Source organism: Anser brachyrhynchus (assembly GCF_964034855.1).
Source record: "Anser brachyrhynchus genome assembly, chromosome: 13".
Taxonomy (NCBI): domain Eukaryota; kingdom Metazoa; phylum Chordata; class Aves; order Anseriformes; family Anatidae; genus Anser; species Anser brachyrhynchus.
Genome location: NC_137708.1, coordinates 16,301,415 through 16,318,471, shown reverse-complemented (window position 1 = coordinate 16,318,471; position 17,057 = coordinate 16,301,415). Strand labels below are relative to the sequence as shown.

At 53.4% G+C, this 17,057-nt stretch overlaps 2 protein-coding genes across 2 annotated transcripts in view; both read left to right on the top strand.

The window, feature by feature from the left end:
• The window catches only part of LOC308177130 (uncharacterized protein), a 63,571-nt gene extending 62,541 nt beyond the window's left edge, over window positions 1–1,030 (top strand). Inside the window, exon 19 of the mRNA XM_080553898.1 lies at window positions 503–1,030. The gene's annotated coding sequence lies outside the window, so the exon portion shown is untranslated. The remainder of the gene's footprint in view (window positions 1–502) is intronic.
• A 4,181-nt stretch (window positions 1,031–5,211) lies between these two features.
• On the top strand, window positions 5,212–16,919 carry LOC308177127 (ras-related GTP-binding protein A). Its single transcript, XM_080553895.1, has 9 exons — window positions 5,212–5,368; window positions 5,958–6,057; window positions 6,999–7,065; window positions 8,059–8,281; window positions 10,183–10,278; window positions 11,351–11,473; window positions 13,534–13,625; window positions 14,544–14,659; window positions 15,900–16,919. The coding sequence occupies exons 1-9, from the start codon at window positions 5,342–5,344 to the stop codon at window positions 15,995–15,997; spliced, it is 942 nt and encodes a 313-aa protein (XP_080410021.1). The 5' UTR covers window positions 5,212–5,341; the 3' UTR covers window positions 15,998–16,919.
• Window positions 16,920–17,057: the final 138 nt, after the last annotated feature.

Sequence of the window (17,057 nt, the reverse complement as noted above, 5' to 3'; positions counted from 1 at the left end):
GTACCTGTTTGCTTCGCATCCAGACAGACTCACGGTGCGTTGGCTGCTACAGGGTCTGGCTGGCGCAAGAAGATCTGGGGCCAGGCTGGAAAGCAGTCCAGACCGTGCTCAGACCCTGACCGGTTTGGGTTTGAGAGGATTTAACTTCACTCAGCAGCAGGGTTCTGACCCAGCTTTAATAACAATGCACACGTGGCTGTGCTTTAACTGCCGGCAGCGCGCGTTATGACAGTACTGATGAAAGGCCAATGCCATATGCTAAAACACATAACAAACAGAGCTGCTGACATTGAAAAACCTAATTTTTCCGTAGACCAGACTTTCCTACAAGTGCTGAAATATCGATGGGAATTTCAGCACACAAAGAGACGATTAACTTCTGGCTTTAGCCAACTTAGGTAAGGATTTGAGGGCTGTGGCAGCTCCATCAGGAGTCCTTTGCCATCGGCTCACTCCTCCTCACATGCAAATACCTTAAACTCGTTTCTCTCTCTGGTCTCAGCTGCAGGATTTTGGCATGGGGAAAGGGCACCTGCTGCTGCTGAAGAACTTGGTGCTTTACAGATGAAACCCAAACGTGTTGAATCCCACCTGGAGCCTGGCTGGCAGCAAACGCAGGGCCCAGAGCGGAAACGTGATGTTTTCTCAGAGAGACGCTTGACTTGGCAAGTGGGATCTTGTGCTCTTTTCGTGCGGGATCGTGTGCTGCCTCTTGCTCCCCACTAGTTTCAGGGTATGGTCCTGTGAAGATCCCATTGTAGAAATGTAATCCTGAAGTGATGAAAATGGGTGGTCATAGCAGGATTGCTGCATTGGCAGGGGTCCCAGTGCACGTGTGCAGGATTTTCAGGTGTCAGCATTATATTGCATCGCCGATGAGTTTTGCTACGTGGCCTCCATCCTGCTGTCCCACCCAAGCGACCTTTCTTGAACAAAAGCCTGGGCTAGTGCCCTGCACACAGGGTGGTGTGTATATTCAGTAATTACCATCAATTTTTAAGTAAAAATGTGCCTGCTTTTCCCAACTTTCAGATGGCTCATTGCATTTGTGCTTCTTGTTTTCTCATAACGAGCTGTCTACAAAAGCTCTAGTTCAAATTCCTTTCCAGATCTCTAACAACCTGAGCTTAGCGAGAGAAGCAAACTGCCAGAGGATGCAATTAGCTTAAATTTAACCTGAAACCGAAATCTTACCCAGTGACATGGATGAATCCCTGGCGGTTCATGCCTGGGGAGCAGAGATCAAGGTGCTTGTTAGCTTGGGTACTCTTGGGCTTTATATCCCATGTCAGAGGGCAGATGTCCCCTGTCGGGCTGGACGGAAAGACGCACGTCCTGAGTGACTGGGGCTTTCCTTGGAGTCTGCTTCGCCACGTGTTTGTGCGGAGGCAGCGATTACGTAAAGGAGTGGGAGATGGGGTAGCGTTATTTCTGTTGCAGGCTCAGCCTGTATGTGTGATGTGCGGGACGCGAGCGTGGTGCGTGAGCCATCGCGCACGGGGAGCTCGGCGCGCGGCCCCACGTCAGGGTGCAGAAGAAGAAATGAAACAGTGCCAGGGGAGCTAACGCTGAGCTTCCTGAAAATTGGGGTTTTACTTCCCACCTTTACAATGAGCTGGGGATTTGAAAACTGCACCTGGAAGCGTGCAGATTGCAGCCCTCACCCGATCATGCGTGCTGCCACCGTGGAGTACCCGTCCTGTGTGTCTCTTCCCTGCCTGTTTTAATAACAGCACCCTAACTGCTTGTTTACAACCAAATAATCTGCACGGAAATGGCACGGCTTTGGTTCATAATGCTTGGCAAACAGCATGGCCTGGGCATCAGCATCGTGGTCTGATCTCCAGGCAACAGCTTCTCCTCTGCCTCGCACTGCTGCTGTCTCTGAAGTGGGATTCTTTGCTGCACCAAACTGCCAGGAGGTGATGAGGGATAAAGGACATTAATAAGAGGCCAAGCAGGCTGTGAAGACAGCATGCTGCTTGGGAAGAGGGTGCTGCGGTACCTTCACTAATAAATCAGGATCATTATCACACCAGGGGAGAGAAAGAGAACCCAGAGCACCAGCATCTGGCGTGAGTTATGTCTTGGAGCCGGCTGGAGCTCTCTGTCTTCCTGAAGCACTTGCTCCAGCTACGCCGTGCAGCCTGCCAGCAGCCATTCATCCCAGGCGCTCTGACCAGAGAGCTGACGCTGGGCCGAGGCAAATATTTATTGTCTGACTTTTTTCTTTCCTTTTTTTTTACTTCTTCTTTTAATACATGCTGAGAGCCCAGAAACGCTCGGAGTGCTTTCTGCAGGGGCTATGGGCTCGTGTGTCAGTGGGAGGAGATATAAAGGCCAGGGAAGCTTTCTCTTTTTATGAGTTCGATTACCCTGTTTGGCTCCAAATAGACGCGTGTGTATAGAGAGTGACAGCTGCTGAGCACAGGGACGTCACTGCAGCAGCGTGTCTCTCCTCAGAGTCCATTTCTTACACTGTGCTTCTCCTTCGGCCAAGCAACTGAAATGGGAATGGGGGAACGCTGGTAGCGACGCTCCTGAATTCATTAGTTTCTGTTTTCATCCACACTTGTTAAAACACAAATGCCCTGAGTGCTTTTCTGAGAGTGATCCTGGTTTATGCAGCTAATCCTATTTGTATTTTTTTTTTCCTTTGATGAAGGGGCTTTTCAGATTGAAAGCTTGCGAGCACAAAGCTGCCTTCGTATGCTGGAAGTGCGATGCCGTGACCATGGCCACAGACCAGCTTCAGGTGATGCATGCTGACATAACACAGCGTGTCAGAGACTCTTTGCAGACATTTCCTCAGTATTGATGCCAGACACGCCATGGCACAACGGTAGCAATTACATGAATAAGAACTTGCATTGTCCAGCCAGTAAAGCATTTTGGGCTTGTCTGATTGTCTTTGTTCCTCAGGAAAGAAGGTGGAACTTGAAGCCCCAATAACCACTGAACTGGGAACCAAGCATCCGGGAACCAAAATACAGGGTTCCTGACAGCCACCTCCGGGTTATTACCAGGGGCTGGGTCCCCTCCAGTTGTTCCCTTGGAGGGAGCCTGATAACTGGGTACGGCAACACAGACCTCAGCACTGCTCTTCTCCTCCGTGGAGACCGATGGTTTCCAAATGACCGTACCCAGCAGCTGGGCAGGTTGAGGAGCTCTGGCTCAAGCTGCTCGGCCTTGCATGAAGCACGTTTTGGTGACTGGGGGCAGGTAGGCTGCTGGCTGGGTGCTCCTGAGTAGCCAGGGGAGAGCTGCGTGCTGGATGTTTACCAGGTGCTGAGTATCGCACAGTGGTGAATCAGCCTGGAGAAGAGGAGGCTCAGGGGCGACCTTATCGCTCTCGACAGGTACCTCAAAGGAGGCTGTAGCGAGGTGGGGGTTGGTCTGTTCTCCCACGTGCCTGGTGACAGGATGAGGGGGAACAGGCTAAAGTTGTGCCAGGGGAGGTTTAGGTTGGATACTGGTAGGAACTTCTTTACTGAAAGGGTTGTTAGGCATTGGAATGGGCTGCCCAGGGAAGTGGTTGAGTCACCGTCCCTGGAGGTCTTTAAAAGACGTTTAGATGTTGAGCTTAGTGATGTGGTTTATTGGAGGACTTGTTAGTGTTAGGTCAGAGGTTGGACTTGGTGATCTTGGAGGTCCCTTCCAACCTGTGAATCACACAGGTTTCCTTTCTTCCCATAAGAATTATTGCAAGCAATAACACCATTGACCCGGAATAAAAATAACTCTAACAGAAGATGTACGTGGAGGTGTTAGGGGACTGCCTGTTGAATAACCAAAGCTTAAACACTGCTTTTGCCATTTCCAAAGGGCTTAACTGCAGTGCATTACAGCGAGTGGTGTGCTAAGGCCTGTCCTTTAAGGAAAAAAAACAAAAGGTAGTGGTAAAAATGATGCTTAGACGTAGCAGTAGCTCATTTAAAGGGAATTCAAAGTTCATCTCTGTGCTGTGGGGCTGCAGCCCACGGTAAGTGGCGACAGGTAACAGAGAAGGCGGACGAACAAGTTTATTTGAGCGTTTCCTGACGAACTGGGCGAATAACAGCGCAGAGGCGCGCCCTGAGGCTCCCTCCTGTCACAGCGCCCCGCCACCACAGGGGGGAGCACCGCGCCTCCCGCCGCCTCCCGCCGCCACCCGTGCGCATGCGCGCTGCCCGAGCCGCGCAGGTGCGCTCGTTGGCGCACGCGTGCCGCCCCGCCCCGTAACGCTGGGGAAGGCGCATGCGCACCGAGATGCGCCGGGGCGGTGACGCGACGGCGCCGCGCATGCGCGCCGTCTCACGCCTGGAGAAGGGGAAGGCGCATGCTCGACGACCCGCGGCGCCGGGGGCGAAGCGCATGCGCGTCTTGACAAGCCGGGGGAGGTCTGTGCGCATGCGTGCTGCCTCATGCCATGGGCAGTAAGCGACACACGCTCGCGGCCCCGCGCCGGCACGCTGGCGCATGCGCATTGCGTCGTACGTGTGTGGGGGGGCGATGCGCATGCGCACGGCCCTGTCACGGAGTGCTGCCCACACGCACATTGCATCGCACAAGGGGACAGAAGCGCGCATGCGCACAGCCCCGTGGGCGCCCCCTGCCCCCCCCATGGGCACAGGTCGGGACATGCGCACTGAGCGGTGCTGGGCCCCGTCAGGGCGGCCACGGCCGGGGCGTTACCGGGCGCAGTTAGCAAAAGGAGAGCGGTTGGCAACGGCGGTGGGACGGGCTGGGCTGCGGAGCTGCCCTCCGGCTCCCGGAGGCCTTCATTTGTCTTATTGTGGCGGCTTTCCCCTAGCGCCCCCCTTCGGGCTCGTGTCGCGGGCTTACATCGTGCGCACTTCGGCTGTGGGCGCTCCCCTCCCTCAGTGCCCCTCGGAGCTTCCCGGGCCCGTGACGGTGCGCGATCGCCGGAGAAAAAGTTGAAACCTTCCCATACCGGGAGTCGAACCCGGGCCGCCTGGGTGAAAACCAGGAATCCTAACCGCTAGACCATATGGGAGGCGCTGTGGGCAGTTGGCTCCGCCCGCCCTAAGCCCTGCGCAACCGGCGCGGCCCTTGGCGCCCCCTGCAGGCCCCCCGTGCACACGCACTGAGGGCTGCCCGCACCCAACATGGCGCCGCGCGCTTCGCTCCCACCCCCTCCCTTCCCCCCGCCCAGCATCACGTGGAGGCGGAGGGGCGGGGGGCGCGCTCACGTGACCGGCGGCGGCCGCCGAGCGCTGGGTCCCGTGAGCGCGGCGGGGGGGGGGGCGGCGGGGCCGCGGCGGGGGGGGGCGGCGTAAGGCCGGAGTAAGGCCGGAGTAAGGCCCGCGTAACGCCGCCGTGCTGTGCCCGCAGGTGGGGGATGCCGAGCGCCGCCATGAAGAAGAAGGTGAGGGGGGCTCCGGGGCTGTGGGGCCCGGCCCCGGGGAGCGGCGGGGCCGGGGCCGGGCGGGCGGGGCCGGGCTGGGCCCCGGGAGCCTCCTGCGGGGCAGGGTCTGTGCCGGGGAGCCCCCGGTGCCGGCCTGCAGGAGGAACGAGCGGGGAGTGCCAGAGCGGGCGAGCGGTCGCCTTGCCTTGGGGCCTTTCGGACCGAGCTGGCTTCGGTCGGGCCCCTCTGCCTTCACCGCAGCTGCGGCGGCCTGTGCGGGCAGAGGGCCGTGCGGGGCTGCGGGCTGGCCGAGCTCGGGGGGGCCGCATGCAGCCAGCCGGAGCCAGCGCAGTGAATCACGCGCAGGTTTCCCTGTCTTGCCGTTGGAATCGCTGTTAGCAGCGACGTGACTGACCCGGAATAAAAGTGACTCTAAGAGGAGGTGGTGCAGGGAGGTATTAGGGGGCTGCCTGTTCAGTAACACCGCTCGTACCCCTGGTACCAGGGGCCTGGCCTTTGGGTGCTCCAGCTGTTAGGTGTCAGCCCTGAGGGAGCTGCGGAGGGCTTGGTGCTCTGCGGTAGCTAATTCTGTCTTCTTTTGTCTTCCCAGGTGCTGCTGATGGGTAAAAGCGGGTCTGGGAAGACCAGCATGAGGTCCATTATCTTTGCAAACTACATCGCCAGGGACACACGGCGCCTGGGTGCCACAAGTAAGGCTTCCCTTGTACGAATTGGAAACTCCTGGGGCACAGACGCTGTCTGTTCGAGGGGTGAGGCTGCTCCCAGCCTCTCCTGTCCTGTGCCAGCAGCAGGAGTGTGCTCCCACCTCGTGGCGACCTTCGCTCCGTGGCTCAGATGAGGTCAGGTAGAGGCTGGAGTGAAAGGGGAAGGAGCACTGAGCGCCGCATCCAGTCCTGCCGCTTTATTCGTGGACTTTTATCCTTCCTTTTTTTGGGGGGGGATCAGGGAGCAGCCTTTGTTGCTGCCACACCTGCTATCGGAGGTGTGCTCAGAGCCGCCTCCTCATCCTTTTTGGTGCTGAGGCCTCCCTGTCCTTAGCGTGCTGATCGTGAGCCCGGCGGGAGGCACGGTGATCTTGCTGTGCACCCATGGTTATGGCAGGGGAAGGCACCAGTCTGAATTAGTGCCTTCTGCCTCTTTTCCTTGCCAAAGCCACTGATGTAAAGAAGCACTAAATGAAAAAGCCCTCTGCAACAGCCTCGAATTGCTGGGATCCGTGAGGACTTAATGTCTGACTGGCGCGTGCCCCCTTGTTGCTGTAGGTGTGGTCTCTTCATAAAGTTTACATTGTTTGTGTTTTTTTAAGGCTCGTTTAAGCCCTCGCAGAATGTGCTGGGGCTAGTGCCGTGCTTAAAATATCACAGAGACCAGCGGGTGTTGTGACGGAGGAGCCACCTGCCCTGCTTCTCAGCAGAGCAGCGTCCGAGCGGGCGGGCAGGAGGGCTTGGGTTACTCCAGGAGCCGTGTTTACCCGCAGTGCCTCCCGCTGCAGGTTTGCACGCAGCAGTGCTGTTCAGACGGAGTTTTAATAACCCTGAGCTGAATTGCAAAGAACTGTGGGCTGCCCGAGGAGGCGGCTCTGCCCTGGGTGTGTGGCGCGGTCGGTAATCTGCTCCTCGTCTCTTTGCAGTCGATGTGGAGCACTCCCATGTTAGATTCCTAGGAAACCTGGTGTTAAACCTCTGGGACTGCGGAGGGTAGGTACTTTAATTCCTGCTTCTGGTGCTGCTGGGGACCTGCTCTGTGAATAAGGTGGGGGTGGAACGAGAGCAGAGGGCCTTCTGCCCCGAAGGCACCGGCGTGCTTCTCGTGTGTGGCAGGAGCGGAGCAGGCTTTCTGCTCGCCACTGTGAAACTGGTGGGGCAGCTCTGGGAAGAGCGGATCCCACATCTTAGGGTGTGGGTGGAAGGAGGCTGGCCTCCTGCCTGCAGTCTCTGAGCTACCTCACATGAAAGGCCTAGGCCCACCCTTTCCTTGCTGGCTGCTTTCTTCTGCTGGCAAAGAGCCCGAGCCCTTCGCCTGGGCTTTCCCTTGCAAATGGTGGCCTTGGAGGCGGTGCTGGTTTTGGGACCGGTGCTGGTTTTGGGACCGCTTATCGGCAGCTTGACCCAAGCGAGGTGTACGCTGAGAGGTGACACTGAAGATGGGTGGTGGCTCTGGGGTCCCTGGAAGCAGCCTTTTAAAGAACGTGCTCCTGCTGACAGCGCCTCAGCAGAGCTGTCAAACTCTGCTAAGCTTCATCGGGTCTAACGTCCTCGTGCCTTGTCTGAGCCATTTTCAGAGAAAGTTGGTTAAAACAGGTTTAAGTCCTGTAACAAGAGGCTGCACTGATATTTGTACAGCTGTTGCGGCTTTTATATGCAACTCTCAAAAAGCCAGCTCAGGTGCAGCGGCGATGTAGCTTTATTTGCGTGTTACCGTGCCCAAGCAGCCCTGAGCGGCACGCTGTGCTGTGCAGGAAGCTGCAGCTCCCTTGGGACGCTGGAAAGCAGATGCTCCTTGGGAGCACCCCGCCTTGCTCAGGGGGGAATGCTGAGGGGGCCGTGTGCTGGGGGGAATCCAAAAGTAGCTCAAAAATGCAAAACCTCTAGCGGGAGGTGTTTCTCACACCGCACGTTCCCTGATGGCGCTGAACGAGCCTGGTGGCTCTGACGGGGGTCTCGTGGTTCTGTTGCTCTGCTCCTCCTCAGCCAGGACACGTTTATGGAGAACTACTTCACCAGTCAGCGGGACAACATCTTCCGCAACGTGGAAGTCCTCATCTACGTCTTCGATGTGGAGAGCCGCGAGCTGGAGAAGGACATGCACTACTACCAGTCGTGCTTGGAGGCGATCCTTCAGAACTCCCCCGACGCAAAGATCTTCTGTCTGGTGCACAAGATGGACTTGGTGCAGGAGGATCAGCGGGATTTGGTGAGAAGCTGATCGTTGCCATAGAAATGCTTTCCAAGAGAGCTTCTTTTGTCTGTGCGTTGTGTAACGTTGCTGTTTTGTACTTCAAATCCAGCCCCATCAGCGCTGGTCCTAGAAGAGCTTCTCAGGTGTCTCTAAGAATTGTCTGAGCCCCCTCCTCCCTTTCCAAACTGTGTGTCAGTGCTGCGTCTTGCACGTATCCAGCGGAGAAGAGACCTGATGGTTTTTAGTGACAGCTGCTCTAAGCCTTTGCTTTCATAGCTCCGGTTCTAATGCTTTCGGCAAACCTCCGGGGGGCGGGGAAGGAAGGTAGACCTGAAGGAAATCCAGCAAGCTTGGAGTTGCCTTTAGCCGTTTGGGTGCCTTTGAGGATTGTGGTGATGGCAGTGATGGTTGGTTTCTTTTCAGCTCTCGCTTTCGATCCCACATAAGCTGGGTTCTAAAGGCTAACAAAGCAAGGGCTGACGCTTTCCCGGTTAACTAGGGAGCAGTTTGTATCAGTCGGTGCTTCTGCTTTCTGTCCCGAGGCGTTCAGCGTGGCTGCTTGCCCAGAGATCACCTCAGTTTAACGCCCCCGAGCTCCAGGAGGCATCCTGCAAAGGCCGTGGGTCAGCCTCTCCACGGGGTTTGGTGCTTTCTGCTCTCTTCAGAGCTTTTTGAAGGTTGCAGGGAGACTGGAGGATATTGGGTGTTACCAGCCTCAATTTTTCAGCTGTGACTGAAAGCAACCAGCTCCTGATACCAGAAGAAAAATTCTTCGTGGCTTAGGCACCTTTGCCTGACGAGTACACCCCTGGCTGCTCGGCCACTGCCTGGCCTGCAGCAAGTCCGGAGGCCCCTCAGGCTGTTGCAAGAAGTCCCATGAAACTTTCTTCTGGCTCCTGGTGAGCGTCTGCAAAACCAGCTCCAAGGGCTTGTTCGTAGGGTCGATTTGAGGACCTCTTCCTTGTTTCCACCTGCCTTCCCTGCAAGCTGAAGGGAGAGTCTAAAACCTTCCTGATGCTGTTGTGCCCTGCGTTGTCCCGGGACTGGTGTACAGCTGCTGGTTTTAGGGAGCTGTGCAGATCCTGCTGAGCCCTGAAGTGAGGGGTGGGCAGGCGGGAGGGGGCCTCCCTCTGGTTATATTTCCAGCGCATATCCCTGCGCAGTCATCGAGGTCTGTTTTAAGGTATCTGCTGTTCCTGCAAACGCTTGACCTGGGCCAAAGCACTCTCCCTGTAAATCTCGCTTAAACCTTCGCCGTCTCAGGCCCCACAGGGTCACTGTTGGCCTGTGCAGCGTTTCCTGAAGACCAGCTTGTTCCTCATGCTCCTAAAAGCAGTAAGCTGGGGTGAAGGCAGTCACTGTGCAGGGGCACAGTGCTGGCTGCCTTGCTGCCTTTTTGCCACTTCTGTAGGAGCCTGGTGCGAGGCTGTCTTCTCTTTGTCCCCTTCCTTTCTCGTAACCCAAACTTCTGAGGGCAGAATTTGGTGGGAGAAGGCTGTACGTGAGCCTCGGAGCTGCCGTGTTAATGCAGTTCCTATTGATGAAATTCTCTAGTGCTTTTCTTCTACCCTGTTCCCAATGACCCAGCTTTTTGCTTGTGGCCGGGGGATGTCAGATTTCAGGTCCTCTCTAAAACTCATGCACATGAGCTTCCGTTTCTGCTCCACAATACCGCGGTTATCCGAGGTTTGAGCCTCCTACTGCAAGACAGCCAGGGCCTGCTTGTCTCTGCTGCCCCGACGGAAGGGGTTTCTGGCAGCCTGTCCTAGCCAGCACGCGCTGCTGCTCTTCTTTCCCCAGTGCTGTGCGTTGTTGAGTTCTGTTTGAAACGTGTGCTGGAAGTGCAAGTCAGTAACCACACAAAGGAAAAAATATTTACACTCAACTGCTAATCTTTTTTTTTTTTTACTTCCCAGATTTTTAAGGAGCGTGAGGAAGACTTGAGGCGCCTTTCCCGTCCCTTGGAATGTGCTTGTTTTAGAACTTCCATCTGGGACGAGACACTCTACAAGGTTTGTACACCGTCCCCTCTGCACCCAACCTTTTTCCCCTCCCCACTTGAAAACAAGCACGAGGAAGGTGAGTGGTTAGTTGCTACTGCTGTGTTACTGACTGCTCTTCAGATCTGCACTGACTCCTGCTTGTGGAGGTTAGCTGTTGTGAATGGCATCAGCATTTTAAATTAAAAAACAAAAGTAAAACTCCTCCACGTGTTGGAGTTGCGGTGTCACTTTAACGCTGCTTAAACACTTTGCCTAGCCACTTCAGAAAGACCTTCTGCATCTTTTAGTCATGTGTAGCCAGCAAGGAGCTGTTTCCTGTTTGTTTGTTCCCCACATTACAGTTGAAGTACTTAGGCATTTACCATCCTGGGAATTTACTTTGCTACTTTGCTTCCAGGAGTGTGTGAGGGTGGCTTTTTGGTGGTGGTGGTTTTGGTTTTCCTTTTGCTGTTGTTGTTGGTCAGCCCTCATTGCAGTGTCAGAAGTCTTTAAGGTGTGAGAGTGGTAAGTGCTACCTGGGCTACACTGAGAGCAAACGGACGTTATAAGCTGCTGATAAGCAGCGGTGGCAGCGCGATGGTTTGCTAGTCAGAAGGTGAGGACCTCTTTCTCTTGGCTTCAGTGGGACGTCAGATGGCAGACTTCGCCATCCTGCCAAATCCATCCAAAAGCAGTTTAAATTCAGCGTAGGATGAGGTCTGGCTGAGGCTGATCCTGTACCGTGTGCCAGATATCACCCCTCACAGTGCCTGCACACAGCTCCCTCTAGAAACTGGCCTTCCCCGCAGCATAGCCTGTGTCCTGCAGGCATCCCTAACGGTTAGCAGACTGCGTTGCTCCGTTTGAGCTGCTTAAAAACAGGCAAACCCGCGCTGCTCCAGACGCAGCCCTGCTGGAGCTCTGCAGACCTTGTGCCCTCGGGTTTGGCCTGGCTTGGCACTGGGCAGCGGGGTGGTAGGAGGCTCTGGTAAGTACCGAGTGGGCAGGAGACCTCTGGGAACAGTAGGGGGAAACGTCACCAGCTTATCAGGAGGGTGGCTGATGTGTTAATGCAGCCCTTCTTGTCTTTCTTTGTCGACAGGCTTGGTCCAGTATAGTCTATCAGCTGATCCCCAACGTCCAGCAGCTGGAAATGAACCTGAGGAACTTTGCTCAGATCATCGAGGCAGACGAAGTGCTTCTGTTTGAGAGAGCCACTTTCCTGGTGAATACAGCTGTTCTGCCCTTCGTGTTCCTCTGCCCAGCCTAGGACGGAGTTCCCTGGATGGAAAGTGCTGTTGTGGCGGTTGCCCAGAGAGAGGTGCCAGCACCAGATGGCAGAAGGCTTTGATCCAGGCCTTGTGATACTGAAAGTAGCTGACAGGACTGCATGGCTCATGTGACCTTCCCAAAATTTCCACGTCTAGCAGTTGAGCTCAGGGCTTGATTGGTATTTCCCTCTTCCAAGCTGTGGGAGGGTTTCATATCCCCATTCTGTTGTCAGCCATGGGACTCTTGAGAATTCCTTTCTGCACAGGACGAGAGCCTTCTTTAGCTTGAAAAAAAAAAAAGTCTTTTCAGTTCCTTCTCGGCTGTTCTTTAACTGTTCTTGATTCCTTTTTTGCAAGTGCCTGATGCTCTACAAACCTTAAGTATGGATAGAGGATCACTAGCAGTTGGATTGCTGTGGTAAAACGTGTTGGTTAAACCCCCACTGCTGCTTGTCTTTCCGTACTCTTAGTGTCTAGGTTGGTTTCTTCGGGCTTTGTACCAATGCTCTTGCTGACCTGAAGAAACTGATCTCAATTTTGAGTGCTGTCCTTGGCAAAGGCCTGACTTTGAAGTGATGGTGCCGTTACTTTTCTTACTTCAACTGTCAGAATTAGGCACCTGCCATTTCTGGCAAGTTCTGCTTTTAGAACTCGTGTAGATAATAAATAATTCCACCTTTGTGGTAGGTAATAGTGCTTATGTGCATTCAAAACCTGCATTTTTATTTTTTTTTACTGAAAACTACTTCTTTGCTACAAAAATTCTGTACTGATTTTCAGTGTGATGATGACTTTTAAAGACTTTCTCCTTCTCACTGTTTTCTTACACTTAAACTTCCCCAGGGCCTCCTTACTCCTGAAGTGAAATCTTATTCTGAAATTGTATTCGCAGCGCAGTAACAGGAAAACCTGGAGAGTTGAGAAAAGAGCTTGCATGTAGTGAAGGCTTTGGTATGAATGTGATTCTTGAATATGGTTAAATTTGTGTCTGTAGGAACAGTTGGACAGGCTTAAAAGTAGGAAATAAGTACCTTTTTTTAAGGTGCTTGAGGAAGGGGGGAAAGAACTCACAACTTAATTCCTGCGAGCCTGTAGCAGTTGATTTCTTGATTCTTCTGAGCTTAAAGCTCGTAGCATAATGTTGTTAAAATAATGCTCCTTTTTGGTTTTTCCGTGGGAACAAAGGTAATGCAATTGTTTGGATGTGATTCCCCCTTAAGCAGTAAATACCCTTCTCAGCCTGTCGGCAGTTTGGCAGGGGAGTGAAGGGGTGTGGGCTGCCAGCCCTGGGGAAGGGGCTGGGGAGAGGCAGGCGTGGATCACCGCGCGAGGATTCCTGAAAACTTTTGATCTTTCCAGCCTCTGCAGCCAAGCACGAAGGTCTGCACCTTGCTGCTGGATTGCTGCGTGGGAGGGGAGGGAGGGGAGCGGATCTGAGCGCGGGCAGCTTAGCACAGTCTTGGTGTGACTCAGTTAATTGGTGGAGGGAGAACTCCCTAGGAAACCAGCCGCCTTTGTGCCACTGTTCGTAGCCAGAGAGGAACAGCTTGTTTTGGCTCTGCGAGCAGCGCTGCGCGTCCCACGTGTTGCAGAGCTGCACGCTTCTCAGGTTCGGTCCTCGAGAACCTGCAGGGTGCCAGGCTTAGCCCCAGTATTTGTCAGGTGTCTGGTTGCCCTATACGAGGTGACGAGGTGACCGTCCTACGTTTCCCCACCCCGCCTTGCGCTTTGTTGTGCTTTACATTGAGATAAAATGGCACTAAGTTGGGGTATTCAGACCCCCGAACGGACAGGAGTGCCTCTTGGGTGTTTACACGCCTGCACTTGTGAAGGGCTCCCCCTGACTGCATGAATCCTGCTTGGCCCTGAAAGCACCACGAGTGTTGTTGCGAATGGTTTTCAAAGGCAAAGGGAATCCCTGTGCTGGTCACCACCCGTTTCTCGTAATTGCTGTTGAGCGTGAGAGCGCTGTGCTGAAATAAATGACTAACTCTGCACTTTTTCTGCCTTCCAGGTCATTTCTCACTATCAGTGCAAAGAACAGCGGGATATCCACAGATTTGAGAAAATCAGCAACATTATTAAACAATTCAAACTAAGTTGCAGGTGAGCTGGTTTAGTGGGGAAGATCCCCGAGCAGGTATTTCCGTGTCACACTGGAACAAGGAAGCTTTCCAAATGAACATTAGTCTTACACCTCCTCAGCAGGAGGAGATGCCTCAGTTAAATTGCTTTCTAGAAAGCACGGTGGTCAAAAATGTCTGAGTTTCTTGTTGTCTTTCATAACTTCCTCCTTTGGTGATCGTTGAAAGGGGGTTGTTTTGAAACAACCGTTTTCTTCGAGGCCTTTTTCTCCTGGGCAAGGTAGGGAAGTGCCAGGACCGGGCTGATGAGCTGGAGGCAGTTAGCAGTGCTGTGTAAATTCAGGTGAAGGGCTTCGCTTCAGGCTGCGTACCAGCGTCCTGGCCTGGGAGGAAGGGGCTTGCAAGCACATATTTATCAGTGTTTTGAACTGAAAAATAGAAAGCTTACTTCAGAGTACCTTGTCTTTTGAACCACCCTCAGGTTCCACAGTCTGTCAGCAACATCTGGAAGCGTTCAGAGCCCAAACAGGACGGAGAAGCAGCAGCGTGCTTTGCAGAGCTGCCTCTAGATACTTCAGCTTTGTGCTTGCTTACAGAGGGTGTGAAACTGTCCTGGGGAGTGACAGCTGTTAATCCGTGGGACAAGTGATGCTGGGCACAGTGTCCTCAAAGGGGCAGCGGAGCTGTGTATCTCGAGTTACAGACCGTCGTCAGTCAATACTTAAATGGCTTTATGCTGCCCTGGGTGGATGAATTAAGCCTGAAGCTAGAGGGTTTCTTCTTAAAAATGAATTGTAGCCTCACCTGGTGGCCAAGTCCCCGTTTGGCAAGCAGTGCTTCTTGTTTCCAGCACTGAACATGGGCGTTGGGGATGGGGTGGGAAACTTGTGAGCACTGTTACAGTAACATTACATTTTTTTTTTTTCCCCCCCCCTTGTAGTAAGCTGGCGGCTTCTTTCCAGAGCATGGAAGTCAGGAACTCTAACTTTGCTGCTTTTATTGACATCTTCACATCAAACACATACGTGATGGTGGTTATGTCAGACCCTTCAATACGTAAGTTGAAGCAAAGACGAGCCTGTGGGTGGCCGTTGTTTTACACGGGGGCAAACAGCTGGGTGAGCGTAGCGTAGAATGCGTTCCTGCTGGAACACGGCAAACAGCAGACAGAGCAATAAAAAGGATTGTATTTAAAGGTACGGAGGGCTCTGCTGTCCTGCTGGCTTGCCCTGTCTGAGCAGAGGGGGAAAGGTAAGGTGGTTCAGCAGCGGCTAACCTCGCAGGAGGAGCAGAGCGTGCCGTGACCGCCGAGCTGTTTGTTGCTGTCCAGCGGAGGATTGTAGCAATGGTGGGGAACCGCTGTAGCAGATGTGACCTGATGTAATAGGTCGTGTCTAATAGCCTATTTTGGGCTGCGCTGATTTGGCAGCCACGGTGATTTTTTGGAAAGGAAACAGAGACGGTTTATGCATGGGTTCTTGCTCTTCTTGCCTGAACCGTCTTGGTGGGCAAGGGCTCTAATTATAGTAGCATCTATTTATCTTAACGACTTGCGGCCAGCAGTGCCAGAGGCACGGCCTGAATATTTAACTGTTTTTATATTCATGATTGAAGCTGCTTCTGTTAAAATGTGAGGTGCTTAAGGCACGCTGACCTGGGCAGCTGTGTGGCCGACAGTTGTTAATCTTGTCCTTCTCTTTTTGAAGGGGTTACTGGATTAGGGAAAACCTGCGCGAACCCTGCTGCCCTGGGTGTACTATTGAGCTGTGATATTACTGTGCTTGAGCAGCAAATGAGAAGCTGAAGTGACTTCTGTAACTATTGCTGTGAACAAGCTGCGTGACCGTAGCTTGTCCTGACTCTTTTCTGTGTCTCCCTGCTACCAGCGAGCAACCCGCGCCTCCCAGCGCCGCGTGTCCTATGGCTGGGAGCAGTAGGCTTGACACGGGGGCTTGCTGATCGGGATGTTGGTACCCTCTGAGCATTAGGGAAGAGCGCTGGCTTCACGCGGCGTCACTTCTCCAAATTTAAGTGAAATCTAGTGCTAGTCGGTGCAAGTAAAAGCTGTAGAACACTTCTGCCCTCTGCTGAGCACGGGGCTTTACTCCTCCTTTTGTCCTGCAGTCATGGTGCAGAGTTTAGCATGGCAACACGAACCCAAACCACCCAGGGTTCTGATTTGGTTCTGCTGATAGGAACTCAGATAACCGCTGTCCTCAGGCAGCTTTCAGGCAGCGATTATGAGGACTTGGTTGCCCATCCCTTCTAACTTTTTTTTCTCCCTTTTCTGTCCTAGCTTCTGCAGCTACGCTGATCAACATCCGCAACGCCAGAAAACACTTCGAGAAGCTGGAGCGAGTGGATGGACCAAAGCACAGCCTGCTCATGCGCTGAACACTGGCCGACGCATGTGGTCTTTGGGGGGAGAAAAAGTGAATTGGAACTACTTTTTTAGGAGAATCTAACAATGTGGATGTCTTTGTGGGCTTTGAAATGAGTGTGCTGCTTACCACCGCAATCTTCTTTATTGTTTCTCCTTTTAACGTTGGACACTAGTCACTCGGATGATGTCTGGATACACTGCGGACCTTCAAAAGAGACTTCCTGGCGTGTGTGGGGTTGGGAAGAAGTAAGGACAGGTGATGTGCACGTGGTCTCATGCTCCTGGTTGTCATAGTGGCACATGGCAGAGCCTTTTTGGATGTTCTGCTCCCAGGTGATCGTATAAATCACAGGGATGGAGTATTTACTATTTTATTGGTAGGTTGCTAGAATACATTTATAAATTTCTCCTTGTCTTCAGTCATGAAAATAAATTTTTTGCTACCGGGGATTTCAGATCCTAGAGCTTTGGACAAAGTGGGCTTTCTTTCTTCTAAAACCTAGGGCAGCTTTGGCAAGCAGACGTGCCCTCGCTGCCTTTCCCCTTCCCCAGTCTCTGGGGAGTGTCAGCTGAAGGTCACTCCAGAGTTTCCACTTGAGATTTTTTTTTTTCCATGTCAAGGCAAAATTCACCTAACGGGTGAAGCAGTGGGGATGACATTGGCCTCTCGACACTTCCCAAGGTGATGGAAAGGTGGCAGTGAATAGGAGCCAAGGGCAGCGAGATAGTCCTGGCGTGCCTGGCCTCCTTGCCGGGGCTGACGTGGGCACGTAGGAATTGTGGAACGTGGTTGTTGTGGGTTGTGTGTGCATGAGCTATATTAGCTGTGTTCGTGACGGGCCAGTTGGACGGCGTTCGGCACCGCTGTGGCTGTAGTACCGTCTATTTTTTAATGAGTTTTTGTGCGCGGTTCCATTAAACACAGGAAGAACAGGAGCACTGAGTTAGGGGAATCTCTGACTTGCTGGGTGGGAGCTGATGCCTGTCAGCATCTCTTCTTTTTTTTTTCTCGCTGCATCAAATTACTGTATAAAAAAGGGTGTGGCAACTCCGAGCCTAGCTCTCCATTTT

Excerpts from the sequence above, each read along its gene's own strand:
- LOC308177127 (XM_080553895.1), top strand. The coding sequence starts at position 5,342 with ATGCCGAGCGCCGCCATGAAGAAGAAG. Across the intron at positions 8,282-10,182 it reads AGGAGGATCAGCGGGATTTG|ATTTTTAAGGAGCGTGAGGA; the intron begins GTGAGAAGCTGA and ends TTTACTTCCCAG. Across the intron at positions 14,660-15,899 it reads TATGTCAGACCCTTCAATAC|CTTCTGCAGCTACGCTGATC; the intron begins GTAAGTTGAAGC and ends TTTCTGTCCTAG.